General features: G+C 49.9%; 4 protein-coding genes across 4 annotated transcripts; 2 read left to right on the forward strand and 2 right to left on the reverse strand.

Annotated features, from left to right (window-relative positions):
- Positions 1-8,448: 8,448 nt before the first annotated feature.
- Positions 8,449-9,396, forward strand: flbD (putative MYB family conidiophore development protein FlbD; the record flags this gene model as incomplete). The annotated part of the gene is made up of 1 exon (XM_026759754.1): positions 8,449-9,396. One exon carries the CDS (start codon positions 8,449-8,451, stop codon positions 9,394-9,396), a length of 948 nt encoding a protein of 315 aa, XP_026618191.1.
- Positions 9,397-12,998: 3,602 nt separating this feature from the next.
- Positions 12,999-15,007, reverse strand: CDV56_106428 (fungal specific transcription factor domain-containing protein; the record flags this gene model as incomplete). Its single annotated transcript, XM_026760047.1, has 3 exons — positions 12,999-14,639; positions 14,700-14,934; positions 14,988-15,007. The coding sequence occupies 3 exons, from the start codon at positions 15,005-15,007 to the stop codon at positions 12,999-13,001; spliced, it is 1,896 nt and encodes a 631-aa protein (XP_026618192.1).
- Positions 15,008-16,862: 1,855 nt separating this feature from the next.
- On the forward strand, positions 16,863-17,408 carry CDV56_106673 (Hsp20/alpha crystallin family protein; the record flags this gene model as incomplete). The annotated part of the gene is made up of 1 exon (XM_026760292.1): positions 16,863-17,408. The coding sequence occupies one exon, from the start codon at positions 16,863-16,865 to the stop codon at positions 17,406-17,408; it is 546 nt and encodes a 181-aa protein (XP_026618193.1).
- Positions 17,409-17,786: 378 nt separating this feature from the next.
- On the reverse strand, positions 17,787-18,546 carry CDV56_106714 (uncharacterized protein; the record flags this gene model as incomplete). The annotated part of the gene is made up of 2 exons (XM_026760333.1): positions 17,787-18,182; positions 18,268-18,546. 2 exons carry the CDS (start codon positions 18,544-18,546, stop codon positions 17,787-17,789), a joined length of 675 nt encoding a protein of 224 aa, XP_026618194.1.
- Positions 18,547-18,624: the final 78 nt, after the last annotated feature.

The following is an 18,624-nucleotide window of genomic DNA, read 5'->3' on the forward strand; positions in this document are numbered from 1 at the left end:
GCGGACTGAATTAACAAAGTGGCTAAAAGTAAACCCTAATTCTTACTATCACCTATAGGTAATGCCTATTACTACTATGATCATAAGAATGCCTTTTACTTTGTTAAACTCTGCATATATTTAACTATCTATCTACTTCTAGAGTTGCATTCAGTCCAGGTTCATTAGACTGAGAATGCTATATGTATGTTCTAAGCTATGTGGAGAACCAACTGCAATCATAGGATTCTCTATAGAGATCTCTTGCATTCTCTCATCGCCATCTTCAAGGTGTATTTGGAGACAAATTACCTACCATTATATTCCTTCTCCTTAGAGAGTATAACTATGCTAAGGGCTTGCCTCACTGTCTCTAGCTCATAAGCTCACTGCTCACCTATATCTCTGGGGTGAATCCTGGTTCATAGGTCCTTGACACGATATCTGACAAGCAGGGCTTGTTAGATCCGTGCCACTGCTTCTGTCCGGTGCTGTGCCCCGAATAGGCGGAGTCTAGTCAGTAATGAGTACGGATATCTACCGAGTATCTAGTCAGACTCACTGATCATTGATCGACCAAACCGCCACCAAGGCGGAGAATTTGTCAACTTCGCGCAGAAAGTGGATACGGACACCAGCGCCATCAGCATCACCACGACGGTGGAGTAGTCTGGCCTCCAGACTAGACATTTCTGTTGTGAATGGATGGGCCCGTCTCTGACCTCTTTTGGGATGGTAGTGCAGGTGCTCGGATCCACCCCTCCCCTTCATGGTTCATGGGGACTCTTGGGCTTCATCTATTAGACTGGTGCGACACCGAGTCGATCCAATATCCTCTAGTCACCGTTAGTCTAGAGAAGAGATTGGGATAGTGATACCAATCATACCTTACCAGCATGGAACACTGAAAGTCTGGAGGAGTCAGTACTGTCAGGGTGTTACCCCTTCAGTCGACGATACCGGCACGGATGTTTTGAATCCTGACACCAAGTGATCCCCTTCATGGTCCCCGAGTGCCCGGCCCAGGATAGCCAGTCGACACCCGCGATTCAATTGCCTCGAGCAGCACGAGCATACTATTGTACGTACGTAGTAGGACTGCAGCACCAAGCTAACAGACAGCCACCGATTTACTCCGTCTTGCTCATCATTGCATGCTGCGGAGATCATCCGGATTTTTACCGACATTTACTACCTCCAAATCCCATACTCTGGCGGAGTCATTGTCGTCGTGTTTTACGCTTACCGTGAGTAGTTACCTGTGCGCTGGGACGCAGATTGAGTTTCGACGGTGTCGATTGGGTTCTTGGCCGGGGGCACAATTGGCTCAGGCTGGTTGGTCCAGATCAAGCTTGATCCACAGACTTGACTTCACTAAGCATAATCAGGAGGAATTATGGATTAGCAGTTCGTCCACTGCCGTACAAGGTGTATTCTACTGTACGGAGTTAGTACCCGTGGACGTATTATTCTCGGTCTGATTTCCTGCGTGATAGTGGTACTGGTACACCGTTGAGGCGCCGAGTTAAACTGCTCTGACAGCGGGAAATCCGCCCATTCTTCTCGAGATACGTGGTTCAGGGTGCGGACGGAAAAACGGTAGAACCAGAGTCTTCACTTTCTGGGTCAGGGACCAGCCAAGGCCCCCTCACTGCATACAATCTCTCAGGATTGATGAATCCTGGAACAATGCCAGAAGAGGACACAATTTGTCAGACGCGACGAGTCAGTTAAAGCTGAAGGTGACGCAGCATCTAGAGACTCAATAGTGCCATCACATCACATTGCGTTTCAGCCAATCCTACTCACCAAGACAGAGGACGAATAGAGGGGGTGGCAATCATAGACTATCTACCGTACAGGGTCTATGGCATCACCGCTGATGGCGATACCGTCCCAGACTTGGAGCGAGGAACTAGTAGCTCGAATCGACATTTGCGATGGTCGTCGTGACGGCCATGATGACGATGATGGTCATGCCCCGCGCCCTGGGCGAGAGGAACAGGTGGAACAGCAGCCGCAGACTCACACACCAAGAAGGAGTATTTGGAATCTCAGCAGGCAGGGCCTGCCCCTTCCCGACGACTCTTTGTTCCGAAGCCCTGTACGTGGTTCAGGTTGATGCAGGATAGCCACAGACGCGGACACACACACAGGTTCAACAATCTACAGACACAAGGTGGACGGCCTCTCCAGAAGAATGGGATGTTGGCACAGGATTGGTAGCACTGGTAGCGAGAGGATGTAGTGTACTCCGGCGTTCGTGATGGATGCGACGTCAATCCCCAAAGGGGAAATACAAGGTCTCCCGTGTCGGCGCTTGGGCGTATCGGGAACCACATGGCTGAGATGGTCCCCGAACGGGTACAAACTCTGGATATGAAGCCCGATCAATGTTTGTCTGGTTTGTTCTGACTATGAAACTAGCCACTAGACTACTTTATTCACAACTCTAACTCTTTACAGCGACAGTCTTGATCACAGCGTGTCCTTCTCAAGGGTCATTCTTTACGTCAGAACTCAGAGATCGCGACTTTCATCAGTTCTGAACAGTGCTGAAGCGGAGAAGATCGTGGATAACCTCGATCTGACCAGAAACCCTGATACAGATACCTACACATGAATCAAACCTTGTGAAACTCCATAGTCTGTATAAGCGCACTAATAGTCTGCCGAGTCGTTAACTACATACTCATTTCCTCTGTCATTGCACGGCATGATCGTCGATGGTTACGTGGTGTCGGATCGCAATCAGAGCATTAATTGATGACATCTCAGCCGTCAGATCCTCAGCCACTTGTAGAATGTAGATACGGAGGTGTGGTGCAAAAGTCCTCGGCAGTCACGTGACCTACTACATACAATCTCTGAATGCTAATTGGCTGTAGGTATGTGGGTCCGACAATGACTTTTGCACCACACCTCCGTAGATGATTTCCTATTGGAAACTCAAAGAAATAATATCCTTGCCATCCTCCATATTGATATTATATATTATATTGCTGCATATACCAGACTTGGTAGGAAGCGAGCCTAGCGACGATCATGCAAGCCCTGTACTCCGTACACAGAGTAAGGCTCCGAAACTCCGTATCTCCGACAGTTGGGGTGCTCGGACCCCCTGAGGTTCGCATTGTGCAGGCTGGAGGCCCGACAGTCAGGAAACAGCGGCGGATGCGAGAGGGCCGTTCGCTCCACTCTTCGCAAAAAGCTGCTCTTTACTCATTTTGTCCTGGCCGTACAGATAGATACTTGTATTGTATTGTACTGTCTGTACTGTAAGGTAAGGTACTCCATACCTCCTATAGGTAGTATGTAGCCATTGTCTGGTTCATCCTCCTCTGACTGATTTTGGAACTTGCTCTATACACTTTGGACATGACAGATACTCTGTAGTTAGTAGCTTTAAGTGTAATGTCAAATTGTGTAAGGTCCTCAGCTGTCTATCCAAGGTAATACATCCTGTATCGCTGCCTGGGGCATCATTCGCTAATCGTCAACGCAACTGACAGGGGGTTATCCCTGCACCGCACTAACAACCTAGGCAGACCTACTACCTCAGTACCAGGATAAATCTCAAATACTTCCCGCGTCTCTGGTTGGTACCCAGGCTAGGGGTACGCCGCACCACTAGTAGAATACTGACTGCAGAGACTGGGAGACAGCGGGATTGTGGATTCCATCAAGGATCAATAGTCGCGCATTGTTCACTATTCAGTCATCACTGCCAGTAGTCAGTGCTGCTGTCCAGCTGGTTAAATGTTGAGATAGAATATCTATCTAAGGTACATCTACTCCATACGCGATACGGAATAACTAAAAAATAGACTACTGTCAGATATGACAGGTCATATCACATCACATCTTCTTTCCCTCTATCAATTCATCCATCACCAATCTCACATCAATCAATGAAGTCCTGCGGACTCGGCATTATTCCTATTGTTACAGAGTACAGAGTACCAAATGCATTGTAGTAGTCTGTATCTGTTGCTGTTGCGCTGTACCACGAGGGTGGATCGCAACGACCCCGTCCACATGGCTTTTCTCGTAACCTGCCACGATGCACCAGCCTGACTGACAGTTAGCCAGTGAATAGTCCAATAATCGCTGCAGAAATTCCTCAGAGTGAGACCGATCCAGACCGAGCACTGCTAAGTCTGTACTACCGACATGCACTGATTAAGCTGGAGATGTTCGGCTATATTCATTTTCAGCCTGTCAACTGCAAAGAAACAATAAGTCAATGACTGGGGGCGTTGTTCCTCAACCTCAATCAGTAGTATTCAACCAGCTCTAATCAATGAATACATCCATTAGTATTAAACAATTCCTTCTTCGCCTCTGCTAAGATTCTACAGATAGGATCCATACTGGGTACATATGGCAGTCGCCCGACAAGACCGCCAGCTCGGTAAAATCCCCATGTCTGCGACTTGCATGTTGCAGACCAATCAGACTGGCCCGTCTATCATTTCCTGAAACAAGCTTAGTCGGGGGAGCCTCAGAATGACAAATACCTTAAAACGGGCCACCAATCAGATGCACGCTTTGGCGAGAGTTCGTCATGTCATGAGGTTCAGGGGTTCGTGCTGCCATGCTTCTATGCCTCTGATCGGATTAGCGTATTACGAGTGTATCCATACCTGTACTTTTGGTTTTCGAGTCCATATGCCCTGTATTTGTGTATTTGACATTGCTGTCATCTTATCTACTGCCTATGGAGTTCAAACTTTTTGATGAAGATCAAACTCTTTTCATGCATCACTAAGTGGTTCATTCTTATGCTTTGGTTCCTAACGGCTTTAGAGCGCCGGATCCCGTTCAGGGAAGTGCAAGTGCATTGTGACAGAGTCAGATACTTTGCAGATGGTTCCTAGGTAGATGCTCTATGGCTTAGATAGTATGCTCTCAGATCGGATCCCGCTCTGTGCAGATTTCATCTGTTTTCAGACCAGAAACATTATGCCGATCCTGATTCTAGAAGCGTACAATGGTCGATCAGTTGACCATAGCAGTCCGGTTGAGATAGGAAAATGCTTCTTCTACCTGAAAACTAGAAAATGACAAACAGGGAACTAGACTATATGATGATCTAAGTTATGATCAGCATCCTTGATCGTTGACAAAGCTTGTTAGTGCCGTGCCATTGCGCTGGTTCCATGGTTCAGCAGGCAAATAGTCAACCCCAAGAACCTCGATTGATCAATCAATCATGGTGCCGGGTGCATGAATCGATATCACAGTGAAATTCTCCGATGCAATGGGGCGCCTAACCATACCGTGTGGCTGCTGAGTGCTGATCAAGGAAAAGTAAACATGTCAATCATGAATCATCAATCAAATAACACTTCCATATTCCCAAATCCTGTCACTTTTGGCTTTCCTGCTCCCAGACTATTGTCCCCCAGTGGGCCTGGCTCACTATGACAGCGGAGGACGGTTCTGGAGGGTCGCCAAGTAACGGCAGGGCCCTTGCCACAAGCAGCCAGATCTGCCTGATTGGGTGGCATCTCGTCTTGTATCGATGAGGAGGCGAGGCGATGAGAGGTTCCCGACTTCCCCGATGTGTAGCTAGTCAGGCATGGACTTTCGCCTTGGTCACTATTTTGACTGCATGAGAAGGATCGTGGCTCAGCAGGTCAACAACTACTTATCTATCCTAATCAGGACTTCGTACTTCAATCTGCCAAGTGCATGCATGCTTCTTTCGCCATGACTTGTCTTGATCTATCACGCTGCCAGCCTGCCCTGCCACACTGGAAAGGGAAAAAGAGATCCTAGGAAGAATTTTCAGAGGAAAAGGGGTCGAATGAGACCTGTCAATCTTCCATTCGTTTTCTCGAATGAAGCGAGTTGACACCCGCAATCTGGGCATGGTCCCTGCAGCGAAACGTGAGTCAGGATCTCAAACATGAGGTCTGGTGGAGCGTTTGCGCGGTGTCTCTTTTCCTTTCTGGCTGGTCAGTGAGCAATAGATAGTGGAAACTGGAGAGAGGCGCCATTGCAGCTGATCTTAGAGGGTTGGCGAGTCGCGTATCGATTCTAGTTCAGTCCAGGAGATATGCGATCTTGATCGCGCTCCGATCTCAAGCACCATTATGATGAACATTAGCTGGATGTGACGTTGTGGCAACTTCTCCATCAAGAAAGGGTATCCATCATTACTTGTAGTGGAATGATTAGGTATGATGTAAGTATGTAAGTGAACAACCTACTAGGTAACTACTGTGTACAGAGTGTAAGTCAGGATATCATGCCTGTCAGTGGTGGCAGTGGCACCGACAAGCAGGTAGCTACGCCGATTAGAGGCTGCGTTTTGGCGAGATCCATGTCGATCGCAACCAGGCTGGGTTAATATCAAAGTCAAAAGATTCCAAATCCCAAGAGCGCCAATCATGATTCTCCACTCAACGGTTCATCTTCTGCTTTACGGCCAATGATGACACGGAGGGCCCGAGGGGTGGACATGCAGTGGCTGGCTGAAGTACCACCTCAATGCATTGGATAGAGAATCAACAGCTCCCATGATTTGTTTTATTGTCTCCTTTTCATTTTGTCTATTTCGCAGAACTGATCAACAGACAACAATAGTTCTTTCAGGGATAATTCTTCAGATAGTGAGAGTACCTACAATGCATGAAAGAATCCTGTGGATCCCTTTGCATCTAGAATAGCACTTGTTTTTTTTTTCCATAAGCTGCTGTCCACGATATTGCCCACTGTTTTGGACTTACATTTGATAGATGTAGACACATGCTCGATGGCGGAAAAGAATTCCACGTTTTTGACTTGAGTATTCCACTCTTTCACTTCTACCCATTTCGAAACCAAAGCAAAGCTCTAATTCCGAGCCCACGATGGCTCCTTGGCGCGGGTTCATTCGTCCATACTCCATAGTAGGCCGTTTCTGCCGCTCCCGTTTTTCTGTCAGGGCCTGAACTCTGAAGAGCATGGGCCACCGTCGCACTCAATGGCTTGATCGATGGTGTAGAAAGTTACTGAAGGACTAGATATGCTACTGGATAGAGAGTATTTGTGTTTTACTTACAGGATACATTGAATTGATAAATGGTCACCTTCAAATCCTTATTGCTGTGGAGCACTATCCAATTGATCTATCAATCTGCTTTCAAATTGTTCCTACAATTATCAAATTGACCAGGGAATCGTTTTGACCCCCTGAATCAGAAGTATCCTGAATCGGTAGTATTCACTGTAGGTAGTAGTCCATGGCTCTTCCCACTCTGTACAATCCTCCAGCAAAAGCAACTGAACGAGCACTATCGACCTGGGCAAAGCGATCGTCCTGTTTCACCCAGCATGGCTGGCTGCGACAAGATCCCTGCTGCAATACCAATCCTGTGGAAGACTACAATGGAGTCCCCCACGATCTGGAAACGCCCAGGCTGCTGGTCTGCTGCAAGCCTGCAGTTGATTTTTGCGTCCTGCTTTTTGTTCGCTTCCTGGTTTTGGATTATCATTTGGTGGCCCCTGTCAGACTGATGGGTCTGGTACCCTGGTCTTGTCTTCCCAGAAGGGATACTGCACAAGCATCAGGGCCACATACTTCTGTCTGCCCCACCTTCATGTGAACATTGTCATGAGAGGATACATTTATAGCAGTGTATACCTACTCCGTACTTATCTATGCTTTCAGGTAAAGAGTAACTCAAGCCTCATAACAAAATTAATAGTACAATCAATCGGCTGAAAATGAAAATAAAAATTAGTGTTTATCCATATGGAAGTATTGTCTGTTGCCGCCCTCCTGAGGCTCCCTAGTCTATGGTTACAACTGTTGTACATGTTATCTTACAGACAGGCTGGATACAGATCTGTAATGAGACCAAAATCAAAAAATGAAAAAATCAAAAATCAAAAATCGAAAATGGAAAATCGCAAATTAAAAACAAAACCCTCAAAAGAAAATCATAAAAATCATATTATTCTGACAACTGTCAGCTCTGAGATCTTGGATCAGATCTTCTCCTATAGCGTGCTTGATGTGTACTACCTACTCCTGTAGCCATTTCCATTTTTCTTTTTGACCCGTCTCTCTGGACTGGACTGGACTGCTTTGGAGAATAAATAAGTCCATCACCATCTCCGTCTCCTGTCATGATCATCGCCGGTCATCGTCCTGTGTACTTGTCCATCCGCATATAACTACCACCTCTGCCACGCTCTTCCAATCGGCCAAAACTCAATCGACTTGAATTCTTATTCGGCACCAAGCAAGGGCTCACTGACTTTCGTCATTTTCCTTCCGCTATCTACGCGCTAAACGTCTGCTCCCCACTCTTTGTGTAAGACCCAGCCAGCCTTGAGCCAACCCTTTCCGCCCGCCGCATACCAACTATATCACCAAACGAGCCCCAAGCTTTGTTCTTTTGTTCTTAAACCTTTTATTATACTCCTCTGTCTATTTCAAATAAAAAGACACAATCTTGACAACCTTCCTTCGACATGGCTCCAACTCACCGTCGAGGACCTTGGGTCCCTGAGGAGGACCAGTTACTACTTCAGTTGGTGCGCGAGCAAGGGCCCAACAACTGGGTGCGCATTTCACAGCACATGCACTACCGGTCTCCCAAGCAATGCCGGGAGCGATTCCATCAGAATTTGAAGCCCTCGCTGAATCGGGAGCCCATCTCCGCCGAGGAGGGCTTGATGATCGAGCGCATGGTCAACGAGATGGGCAAGCGATGGGCGGAGATCGCCCGACGACTGGGCAACCGCAGCGATAATGCAGTCAAGAACTGGTGGAACGGCAGCATGAACCGGAAGAGAAGAGGCCTCTCTGTCTCCACCGCGAGTCCGTCCCGCACATTCCATGGCCGAGTGGAAGCTCCATACCCGCGGGCCTCGACCTCGACGGCCCTGAGCAGTCCTCCCAACCGCTCCCGCTTCTCCTCCATCTCCCACGACCGACCTCTCACTTCATGGACGAATTCCCCCAGTATTCACACCCGACGAGAATCCTCCGCCGCCTCAGTCGACTGCCCTCGGCAGTTAAGTCCCATCTACACACTTCCCGCTCTGAACCGCCCCGTCGAGACGCCCTTGACCTCGCCGGCATTCTCCGACGTCTCTCCTCCCTCGATGGTCTCCGACCACAACTCGGTTTCCTCTGCATCCCCTAGGACCGTTGCATCGCCACAGCTGCTCCCGCTCCCGGTCGACCTTCGCAGACCAAGCCATGGATCAGAGGACGTCTACATGAGCCATGCCTACTCCCGTCTGAAGACCCTAGAGCCCTTCTCCGACGTGGCTTCGAAACCACGCTGGATCCCCGATCCTCAGCCGTGGGGCCATCCGACCGCATCATTGACGCCGGCATGGACAACGCCGGAGCCTTGCCGAGCGGAGTCCCGACGAGACTCACGAATGGGTCTCGACAACCTGCTTAACTAAATGATGTCTTGCAACGGCCGGATGAGCTTATTTCTCTTTGTTACGGGCAGTGCCTCTGTATATATGACCCCCCCGACCTCTGTCTCTCTTTACATTTCCTTACTGTCCATCATTTCCTTTGTCTTTACGGTGTACAAATTCTGGGACGACAAACGCCGCGGCAGGGCACGCGGTGATCCTACAACCCACAAGAAAAAGCATGAGTGTGTTTATCGCAAACAGGGGAAGAAGGGAACCCTGAAGTGTCTATCTCACGGAGCATATTTGGACTTGGATAATACCCCTATTGTTGTTGACGATTAGCCAAGCAAAATAAATGAATCGTAATGTCTATTCTACGCAGTACCCTCAGTCCCGGGTTTCCGGATCTGGATCTAGAGAACTCCCTCGCAGAAACAGGATCACAGCCAACAACGTAAGGCGAGAACTGTGGCTGGCTGGCTGGCTGTCAGGGTTTCTCCGTGGAATGCTACACAGTACGCACTCACGAGGATCATGCAAGGGGGATGCAAATGGAATCAACGGATTACTTGCTTGCTACTTGGCAGAATTCCAACAAAGAGCTACGCAGCATGCCCAAGATGCTCACCTCAGTTCTCAGACAGGAAGAAAAAGAAAGCAGCATGCACGCAATAGACATAGACCCTTGACCACAGTTGACAGGTAGACTATCGAGTATCGACCTCTGCAATTACCCCCCAGCGGCCCAGATCCTATCAGTCGAGTCCAGTAGCCCACGAGCCAGGGATGGTTCATGCAGTTGAGCACGCCTCTGTCACTCTCCTCCTGTCCTGCGTCGTCACTGGTTGGGGGTTTGATACCTACCTTCCCTTCCAGTCTTGCGCTCATCAGAGTTCGAGCCTTGGGGATGGACTCGGCCAGTGAGGGCGGGGGATTGGGTTCTTCCCTTTTGTCTCGCGTGCAGGGCCGCTAAGATCAAGGTTTGTAGGCTGCAAGTGTAAGTAAGTGTAGGCTGTAGGGTGTACCGGGACAGCTAGGCGGCCCTAAGCGCCAACGTTCATCCGAGAAGGGACCGGCTACAGCCATGCTCTGAAGTTCAGCTTCTTGATTTTGGGGACTGCGATGTTTCCATTTGCCATGTCAGTTGACACCTCCGGTCAGCCACAATGGATAGCTGATCGCTGCTAGCTCCAGTCTTGCCACCGCAGGCTGCAGATACAGCTTACAGGAGTAGGTCTCTTCCCTGCAAGACAAATCAATTAACACCATCTCTAACCGACAACCCTCTATCGCAGAGATAAAAACTTTTAGTAAAAATACAGTGTTCTTAGTTATTACCACGGTGCACTTCGACGCCTGTCGACAATCCTGACTGACTGCGAGGCTATCAGCCTTTCAGACAGACTCAGACTTGGACATTGGAGAGTTGACTACTGCAAGTGGAGGTAGTAGGGATCTACTCAGATGGCTAGAGATCAGCGCGTCCGGCGAACCTGGAAGAAGAGTAGTATTTGGAATTGTCTTGGTTTAGTCGATTGGCTAGGCGCGGCGTGACGTAGGAGGATAGCAATCTAACAACTCGATCGTTGGCGCTGAAACCAAAGACTAGCAAGTTGTTGAAACTTGATGAGGAACAATGTCATTATCTCGACCATCACGATTAGTAGACAAAAATAACTCCTGCGCTGGCGTTCGAAAGCTGAAACGCCCGTTCTGCTGATCATTAATCAATTTCAATTTGAATTTGGGGAAAAACTTCTTGTTGCGTGATTGCTGCTTCTTATTTGTTGCATCGTGGGAGGAATCGTCGCGATAAGCGAGATCGGTCTCATGTCCTGTGTTACTATTCTCTGAGTGGAGCTTGACTACGAACTGCAATAGCCATATCAGTAATTGTAAAAGACTCATTCTGTCCGGGTGGATAACATAACATCAGCGAGATCACGTAGTAATCACATTCAGCACTGCTATTCTCTCCCCGATCAGGAAAAAGCACACGTCCTCGAATCCAGTTTCTTGACGAGGAACCGTTCCTGGGCCGAGAGCCGGGGTCACTGGATGACCAGCCAGAGTCGAGAACCGTTGGTTGGCCGCTCTATGAAACGGCCGGGGCGATGCGAGTCCATGGGTTGTCGCCTCTTGGATCTTGATAGTGTGCTTGATCGGTCATGGACTCATGCGGCTGTGGGGCGGTTTGTCTTACAGAGTAACAAAGAGCAGCCAGCATTTTCTGGCTTCAGACTATGGCATAACTCGCAATATGCGGAAGCCGGAACGTTGACAGGGAAGCTGGACTAAGTGTTATGCATGTTCCTGCTTGCATCCATGCATTTCAGAATTCAGATACCTTACTGCCTCTGCCCTCGTAGTAAGTGTAATTATTGCTTAAGTGTAATGATCAAGCAATAGTAATGCAAATATTTGACTGGAAGGAAAACCCTCATGCTCCACTTGCTTGAATGAGTTAGAGTATCCGCTTGTGGGTCTGTAAGGTATATTACATTTGAAACGGTTACCTTACCAAGTAGTTGTTGTTACCATACCTCTATAGATATCTTTCATACAAAGCATGGAATCACCTTAAGAATTAAGCATTAGGTAGGAATCTGTGTTTCAATAGCGATCCATCAGTACCAAAATTCTATTAATTCCTCTGCAAATACCACCATTGCAAAAATAACCTCAACTCACCTGAGTCAGTCGCCCACCCCTGCTCTGGTCGTTCCCCGCTTGGCGCGGTCCCCCAATTTCTGCTTTGGGATATATTCAGCGAGACGAGACCACAGCTCGAGATCAGCTCCCACCATTCCAAATATTTGTCACTGTGCTGCAGCGCAGCCTCGCCCTGTAAATTTGTATTTTCCACTCCCTAGATCTGCATTTGCAATTTATCGATGGATGGCTGAGGCGAGCTAATCACTGCCCAGAATCCCAGATCAGCCATCCATCCGGCCTCTCCGGGGTCAAAGCACAAACCGGTCATGCCTAAGGGGTTCTTGAGGGTAGCCACGTGGGTCGGTCACATACCAGCCGTTGAATTGTTGGGTTGGTTACTGGTATTACATGTTGAAAACGGAGATACCTTACAGAGTACACTTTCCTGAGGCAAGGTGGATTGTGAAGCTTGCTTGTATGGCATTGATACAGGGAATTACGGGATTTGTAGACAATCACCACCACCCTCATGTGTACTACCAATCAGCCAGCCATCGAATGGAAACGGTTTCTGTCAGATGCGATCAGGATCCATGGCGGCTGGATCGGGGTTGTTGAAATAGTGGCTTGTACACTACAGTGTAGATTGCTTGGCGAGCTGCGAATTTCTATCCGCCTGAAGATGACCACGGGGAGTGGAGTCTGACTTGCAGGATGGCATTGACGACGTCGATATGTGAGTCTTCGGAGATCGCCTGGCAAGGTCAGATGAAATCTAGGATGGTATTGATTTTCATGTACGCTGACCCGCGTAGGGATATTGAGACCTCGGTGTATGTTTACCCCTGAGTCGGCCCCCAGCCAAGTGATTGAATCTCCCACTAGAGCCCCAAGAACCCCTGATCAAAGTCGTCGTTGAATATCCAGCTCATTGGCTCCGTGTCACCCGGAGGGAAAAGCGCGTCAGGTGTCTGCGGTGCTCATTCTCAGCGACCGGACGAGTACTCGCGAACAATGGTGATTTTACTCACTAGAATGTTCCAGTCCTTCATCATCTCAACTGCCATGGACTGCTGGATCTCATCGACTATCCCCCCTCTCTGCTCTTGGATCGACGCCGCCATCTCCTCTAACATTGGCAAGCATTTCTCGCCAACATTCTCGACAGCTTTGACCATTAACCTGGCGACCTCCTTCTCCCCAAGGCCGCGCATCAGTCCTTCGACCTGCGCTGAGACAATGCTCATGAGCAAGTAGCCTTTGACATTGGTCTCACCGGCCTTGATGACCCGCAAGCACCATGCCCTTGCGTCCTCCAACACAGAAAGAAGGTCTGGCCGCAACGGAGCAGGACAGAGACCGTCTTCCTCCCGTAGTTGGGTGCAGAGCTCCATCCCAATGAGAAAGGCAGCATGTATGGCCACGCTTGGGTAGAATCCCGAGCTGCAGGCGACGAGGCGCGGCAGATCGTTGCTGTACAAGGGGGTTCCTCCCACCAGCGACGGGGACGGGCACGCCGCTCGCCACAGTTTAAGCGACGACTCGACCACCGTCTTTTGCGAGAAGACGTAGGCGGTCCCGTGCAGTGCCGGGCCAAAGTATGGGATGTGCAGAGCAGAAAGATAGCGGTGCATGAGGAGATCCACAACCTGGATCTCGAATTGAGAGGGCGAGGGGCGAGCGCCGGCGTTGGTGCATGCTCGCAGGGTCTGTGCCAGCACGCGGTATGCCGCTCGCAGCTCCGCATCAAGACCGAGAGTCTCCTCATATGTTCTGGGAGAGGTCAAATCATTCAAGAATTTGACCACAGCAAGGCGATGGGGGAAGGTTCTGCGGAGTGCCACTGCGATGGAGACTTTGGTAAAGTCTCCTTCCGGTTTCGGAACTGGATCCTGAGCCTCGAGCTGCTCGTCGTCAAAGTTGCCAGGAGGGGCCGTGTCAAAGTCGTCGAGTGAGAGTAAAGAAGGACTACCAGAGGTCAGACTGGACTGGAGATTGACCTCAAGGACTGTGTTCCAGAGCCGTCGCCGCATTTCTATTACAAAAGTCGTCACCCGGGGTAGGCGACTCGGATCCCTGTGCAGACCCATGTAGATCGCTTTCCGCAGCAGAGCGCCGGCGGAAACCCAAGGCAAATCCCTACTGACCCCCACTTGTTCCTGCGCAAACAAAAGAAGCAGGTTCGCCTGGAGAGATTGAATGTTCAGCCTTGACTTGTACTTTGGCCTGGAGATCCAAAGCTGGGCCTCGTAGACCCATTGAATGGCCGAGGCCCGCAACGAAAACTGGTCATCGTAGGTGACAGCGCCGATGGCAAGCACGAGCTTAACCTGCATCAAAACGGCCACATCGGGCTTTTCATTTGATATCCAGAGCGCCTCATACTCCCTGCGGAAGGTGGGGACATGTAGGATTCGATAGATAGCCTCAGTCGTTCGGAGGTAGTTATCAACGAGTGCATCGGCTACCTCTTTAGGAGGCAGTGTGGACGTCAGTGGGGAAGGCCATGCAGGTGCTCGAGCCGCTTTGATGCACCGGGCCAAGTCTTTGCACTTCTTGATGCCGGTCCAGGCCTTAGACGATTCGTCACGCAGGCAGGGTTCAAGGATATTGAAGATGTCGCGAATCTGATTGCGAGTTTAGTTTCCGGGTAATGTCCAAGAGAAAGACCGGGAGTGGACACCCACCAGATAGATACCGCTGACGGTCCAATGGCTTTGGCCGAACAAGCGTGTCTTGAGGCTCACGTTGTGGGGGATGGGCTCCGGCTGGCCCGATGCGCCTCTCTTGCGATGGATGTGAAACGTTCCGCTCAGACGTGAGCTCATTGTCTCGACGTCCGATTCAGGAGCTGAATCATGGGACGGTTGGATGATGGGCCTTGCATTTGCTTGCGACAGCTGATTCTCAAGTTGTTGAATCCTTAGTTTCAACCGCATCATCTCGGCATCTTGACTGGGCTGCTCTTCGCGCACCGTGAGACCTTGGCCAGCATGGCGCTGTGGAGATGGGCCAGGAGGGTGAGGCTGAGGACTCGGACTCTCGTAGATGCAAGTGCCGCTTCTGGACCGCAGACAATTGCTGCAGGGCCTCTCTCGATTACATCGGATTTTGCGTCTCCGACACAAAGTACATGACACTGTTGGCCTCCTGCGCCGTCCCTCAGACAGGATCATGAATTTTGCCATGAAGACAAGTCGAGGGGATTGAGGCAGTCAGGCCAAGAAATCCGCAACTTCAGCTGGTTTCACGACTGTGCTTCAAGTTTGAGATTGCATGAAAGAATGGATGAATCATGGATGATATAGAAGATCGGCCAAACTTGGCCAAATCTGGAAAGACAAAGCCGAGTCCGACTCCGGCGCTTTATCTCCGGTTGCCCTTAAGAGTCGGGACTCTGGACTCTGAGTATTTGAAGGCATCGCTGTTCTTTCTATCACAGTGACAGCAATCCAGATCCCTCTACACAATCAACAACCTCATCTGCCAATTTCATCATATTTCGTCCTCAATGACGAGGAAACACATCCTAACCCCGAGCCTCTAATGCACGACCACGACCGCGTCCCCTCCCAGCAGCGCTCCTAACTTCTGCCACCTACTCCTTGTCTCTGATCGCAGCTGTCGCGGCGTCCTACCCGCTGCATTTGGTTGATTCATCGTACTATCGCCATCAGAAGCTTCCTGCAGGACAATCATCATCTTATCCTGCGCTCTTATCCTATCCGCGACCATAACCTTCTCAACCTTGTTAGTCTCCTGCGGCTGGAGGAATCCTCATGCTGCTTTATGAAAGGCCGTGTCCCCCTCTGCGTTCATGGCATGGACATCAGCGCCTCGACTGAGTAGGAACTTAGCCGCCTGCACCTGGCGTAGATTCATAGCCATGATGTGAAGAGCTGTGTTCCCATCTTTATCAGCATGGTTGACACTAGCACCATGTGACACCGGCAAGTCAAGTAAAGCAGTGTTGATGGGCTCAGCTACAGAACGGCGTCCTGAGCGCAAGCACCCTTGTCGAGAAGGAGGTTCATCAGTTCCTCCCCACGCGCAATACGGTCGCGGATCCACCCCTAGCTATCCTCCGTCTCATCTGCATCTTCAAACTTCAAATAAGCTAGCGATGCCGCAGCAGACAGTAGTGGTGTCTCATTATACCGATCTCTGGCACTCACTGTCCCAAGCTGACTGTCTAGAAGGAACTGCACCATTTCAACACGCGCAGAACCACATGCCGCATTCAGCAGGGGAAAAACCCCGCTGGTCAAGCGCTGTATTTTGCGTTGGGGCGGCAGCATATTCTTCTAGGAGGAGGCGGAGTGCATCAATGCTGCCATGCGCCGCGGCAACCCAGAATGGATCATAGTAGTATACCTCTCCTGGGGCAAGGGCGGCCGCTCTGGAGTACACAGAGATATATTGTTTCAGTCTGGAGATGTCATTGAGTTTGATGATTTTGAGCAGAAGGGCCCCGTAATCTGTCTCGTAGAGGGGGGTGCCGTCTGTGTCAAGGAGGAAGGTCCACAAATACATGTGTGTGGGATGTCTATCAGCCGTATGTTATAAGCACCGGCATGAGTTCCAGTTGGTTGGATCAGAATCCCAGAACATCTCTAGGGTAACCTCTTCCAGGTACACAGTAGAGCCGCGGTACCATCCATAGGGATCATATCGCAATGATGATGCATATGACCCATTAGATCATATGGTATACTGCCCGCGGGCCAGGAGAAATGGAAGCCAGGGAAGTGATCTAAAAATGACGATAAAATCATCGATTTAAATCAGACATTGCACACAACATATCTGCGTCTCCTCTCCTCGACGGATTTTACCCTCTCCAGGCCGAGATGTACTACCGCAGACATTTGTGCTTACCATTCAGATACCTCACTACGCACCCTACAATTTCACCTACTCTTAGGACTCGCCAGCCATGGCAAACCAGGACAATATCTCTGCTGCAAAGAAATCCTGGCGGGGGCTTTCCCCCCTTGACACGAGCGCTCAATGACCTCGAGTCGTTCCTCAGTCGCCCGACGGGCAGCAGTGACCTGCTGGGGCATTATCCTCGTTTCGACGTCCGCGAGACGAAAGACTACTACCACCTTGACGGGGAACTCCCAGGCGTGGACAAGAAGGATATCGACATCGAACTCGGCAACGACAATACCCTCACGATCAAGGGACATTCTGAGCGCGAGTCAACGTCCAAAGATCCCAACCAGTCATGGTGGTACTCTGAGCGCTCGGTGGGAGAGTTCAGACGTTCATTCAGCCTTCCGGGTTCAGTGGACCGCGATCGTATCGATGCAACTTTGAAGGATGGGGTTCTTTCTATTACCGTCCCGAAGACTGGCGGACCCTCTGGGAGCAAACGTATCGACATCAAGTAGGGGGGCAGACTCGTATCGCATAGCACGGCAAAATACCATAGAAATAAACTAAAGCACTCAGCTAGTCAGACACTACTACATAGGCGGCACTAAACAATCTAGGCCTGAATAAAATTCATACTTCTGAGCCATCCCCATTGTTGATTTGCGCCTTAGTGAGCTTTGATATTAACTGCGAAAGTCCTTCCAGTCTGTCGCCAAGAGCTAGACTTGTCGATGCCTTTCAAGTGTTGACCAGCTTGAGACACGCCCGTCCTAAACTGTTGCAGATATCTTCCATTTGAACATGCAATGATATAAGTGTAACATGTATTACATGCTTAAAGGAAGCTAGTCGGCAGGCTACCACTACAGACAAAAGATGTAGATAACAACTTCCTACACTTTATGGTCTCTACAGACACAACTCCGGCCTCTTCCTCGCCGCTCCTTTCCAGTCCCACATCCACTCTCATCGGCCTCTAATATGTCCTTCCCCGGTGAACCGAGAAGCAGAATAGCCCCCCGGTTCAGGCGCTTCTTGCTCAGATGGTAAGATTTGTTCCGCGTAGTATCCAACAGCTTCTTAGATTTGATAACTGCATACGCTTCCTTGATATGTCCGATGGCATCCACCAGCCCAGCTCGGAAAGCGTCTCGCCTCTGATGAGATCTGACCGTTGAGCCGCTAAGGCTGGCAGTCTGGCGCCGATCAAGCTCTGCATACGCGCAGAGAGTTCCGTCGCAGAAGGGTCTGCGGAAGGCCCGATCAGGGAATCGGAGGGACGCTGGATCCTGAAATCATGGCACAGTGCGAGGGAAAAGCCTTCGGCAAAGGCGTGGCCGTTGATGAGGGCGATTGTGGGCATGGGATACCTACTCGTGTCAGCCAGGCGCCTAGGAAAATGGCTGAGGATTCCTCACACTCGAGGAGTTGGCGCAGGACGGGCCAGAAGTGGCTCTCCTGGTCGTCAGGCGCACCATCGGGGAATCCTTTGCTGTAGATGTCGGGAATTCTGCTTGTGGTGATGAGCACGCCCTGGGGATAGCTACGCTCGATTTTGCTGAGGCATTGAGAAAAGGAATCAAGGAAGGCGAGTGTTAGATCATTACTGGGGGGAGCATCGAAAACAAGAAAGTAGACTCTCTCAGTTGGCATGGCGCAGATAAATTGGCCACCTGTTGGGATGGGATGAGTGAATAGAGCCATAGCCTTGATTATGGCAAGTCAGTCAGA

This window comes from Aspergillus thermomutatus (genome assembly GCF_002237265.1).
Source record: "Aspergillus thermomutatus strain HMR AF 39 chromosome Unknown NODE_11, whole genome shotgun sequence".
NCBI lineage: Eukaryota > Fungi > Ascomycota > Eurotiomycetes > Eurotiales > Aspergillaceae > Aspergillus > Aspergillus thermomutatus.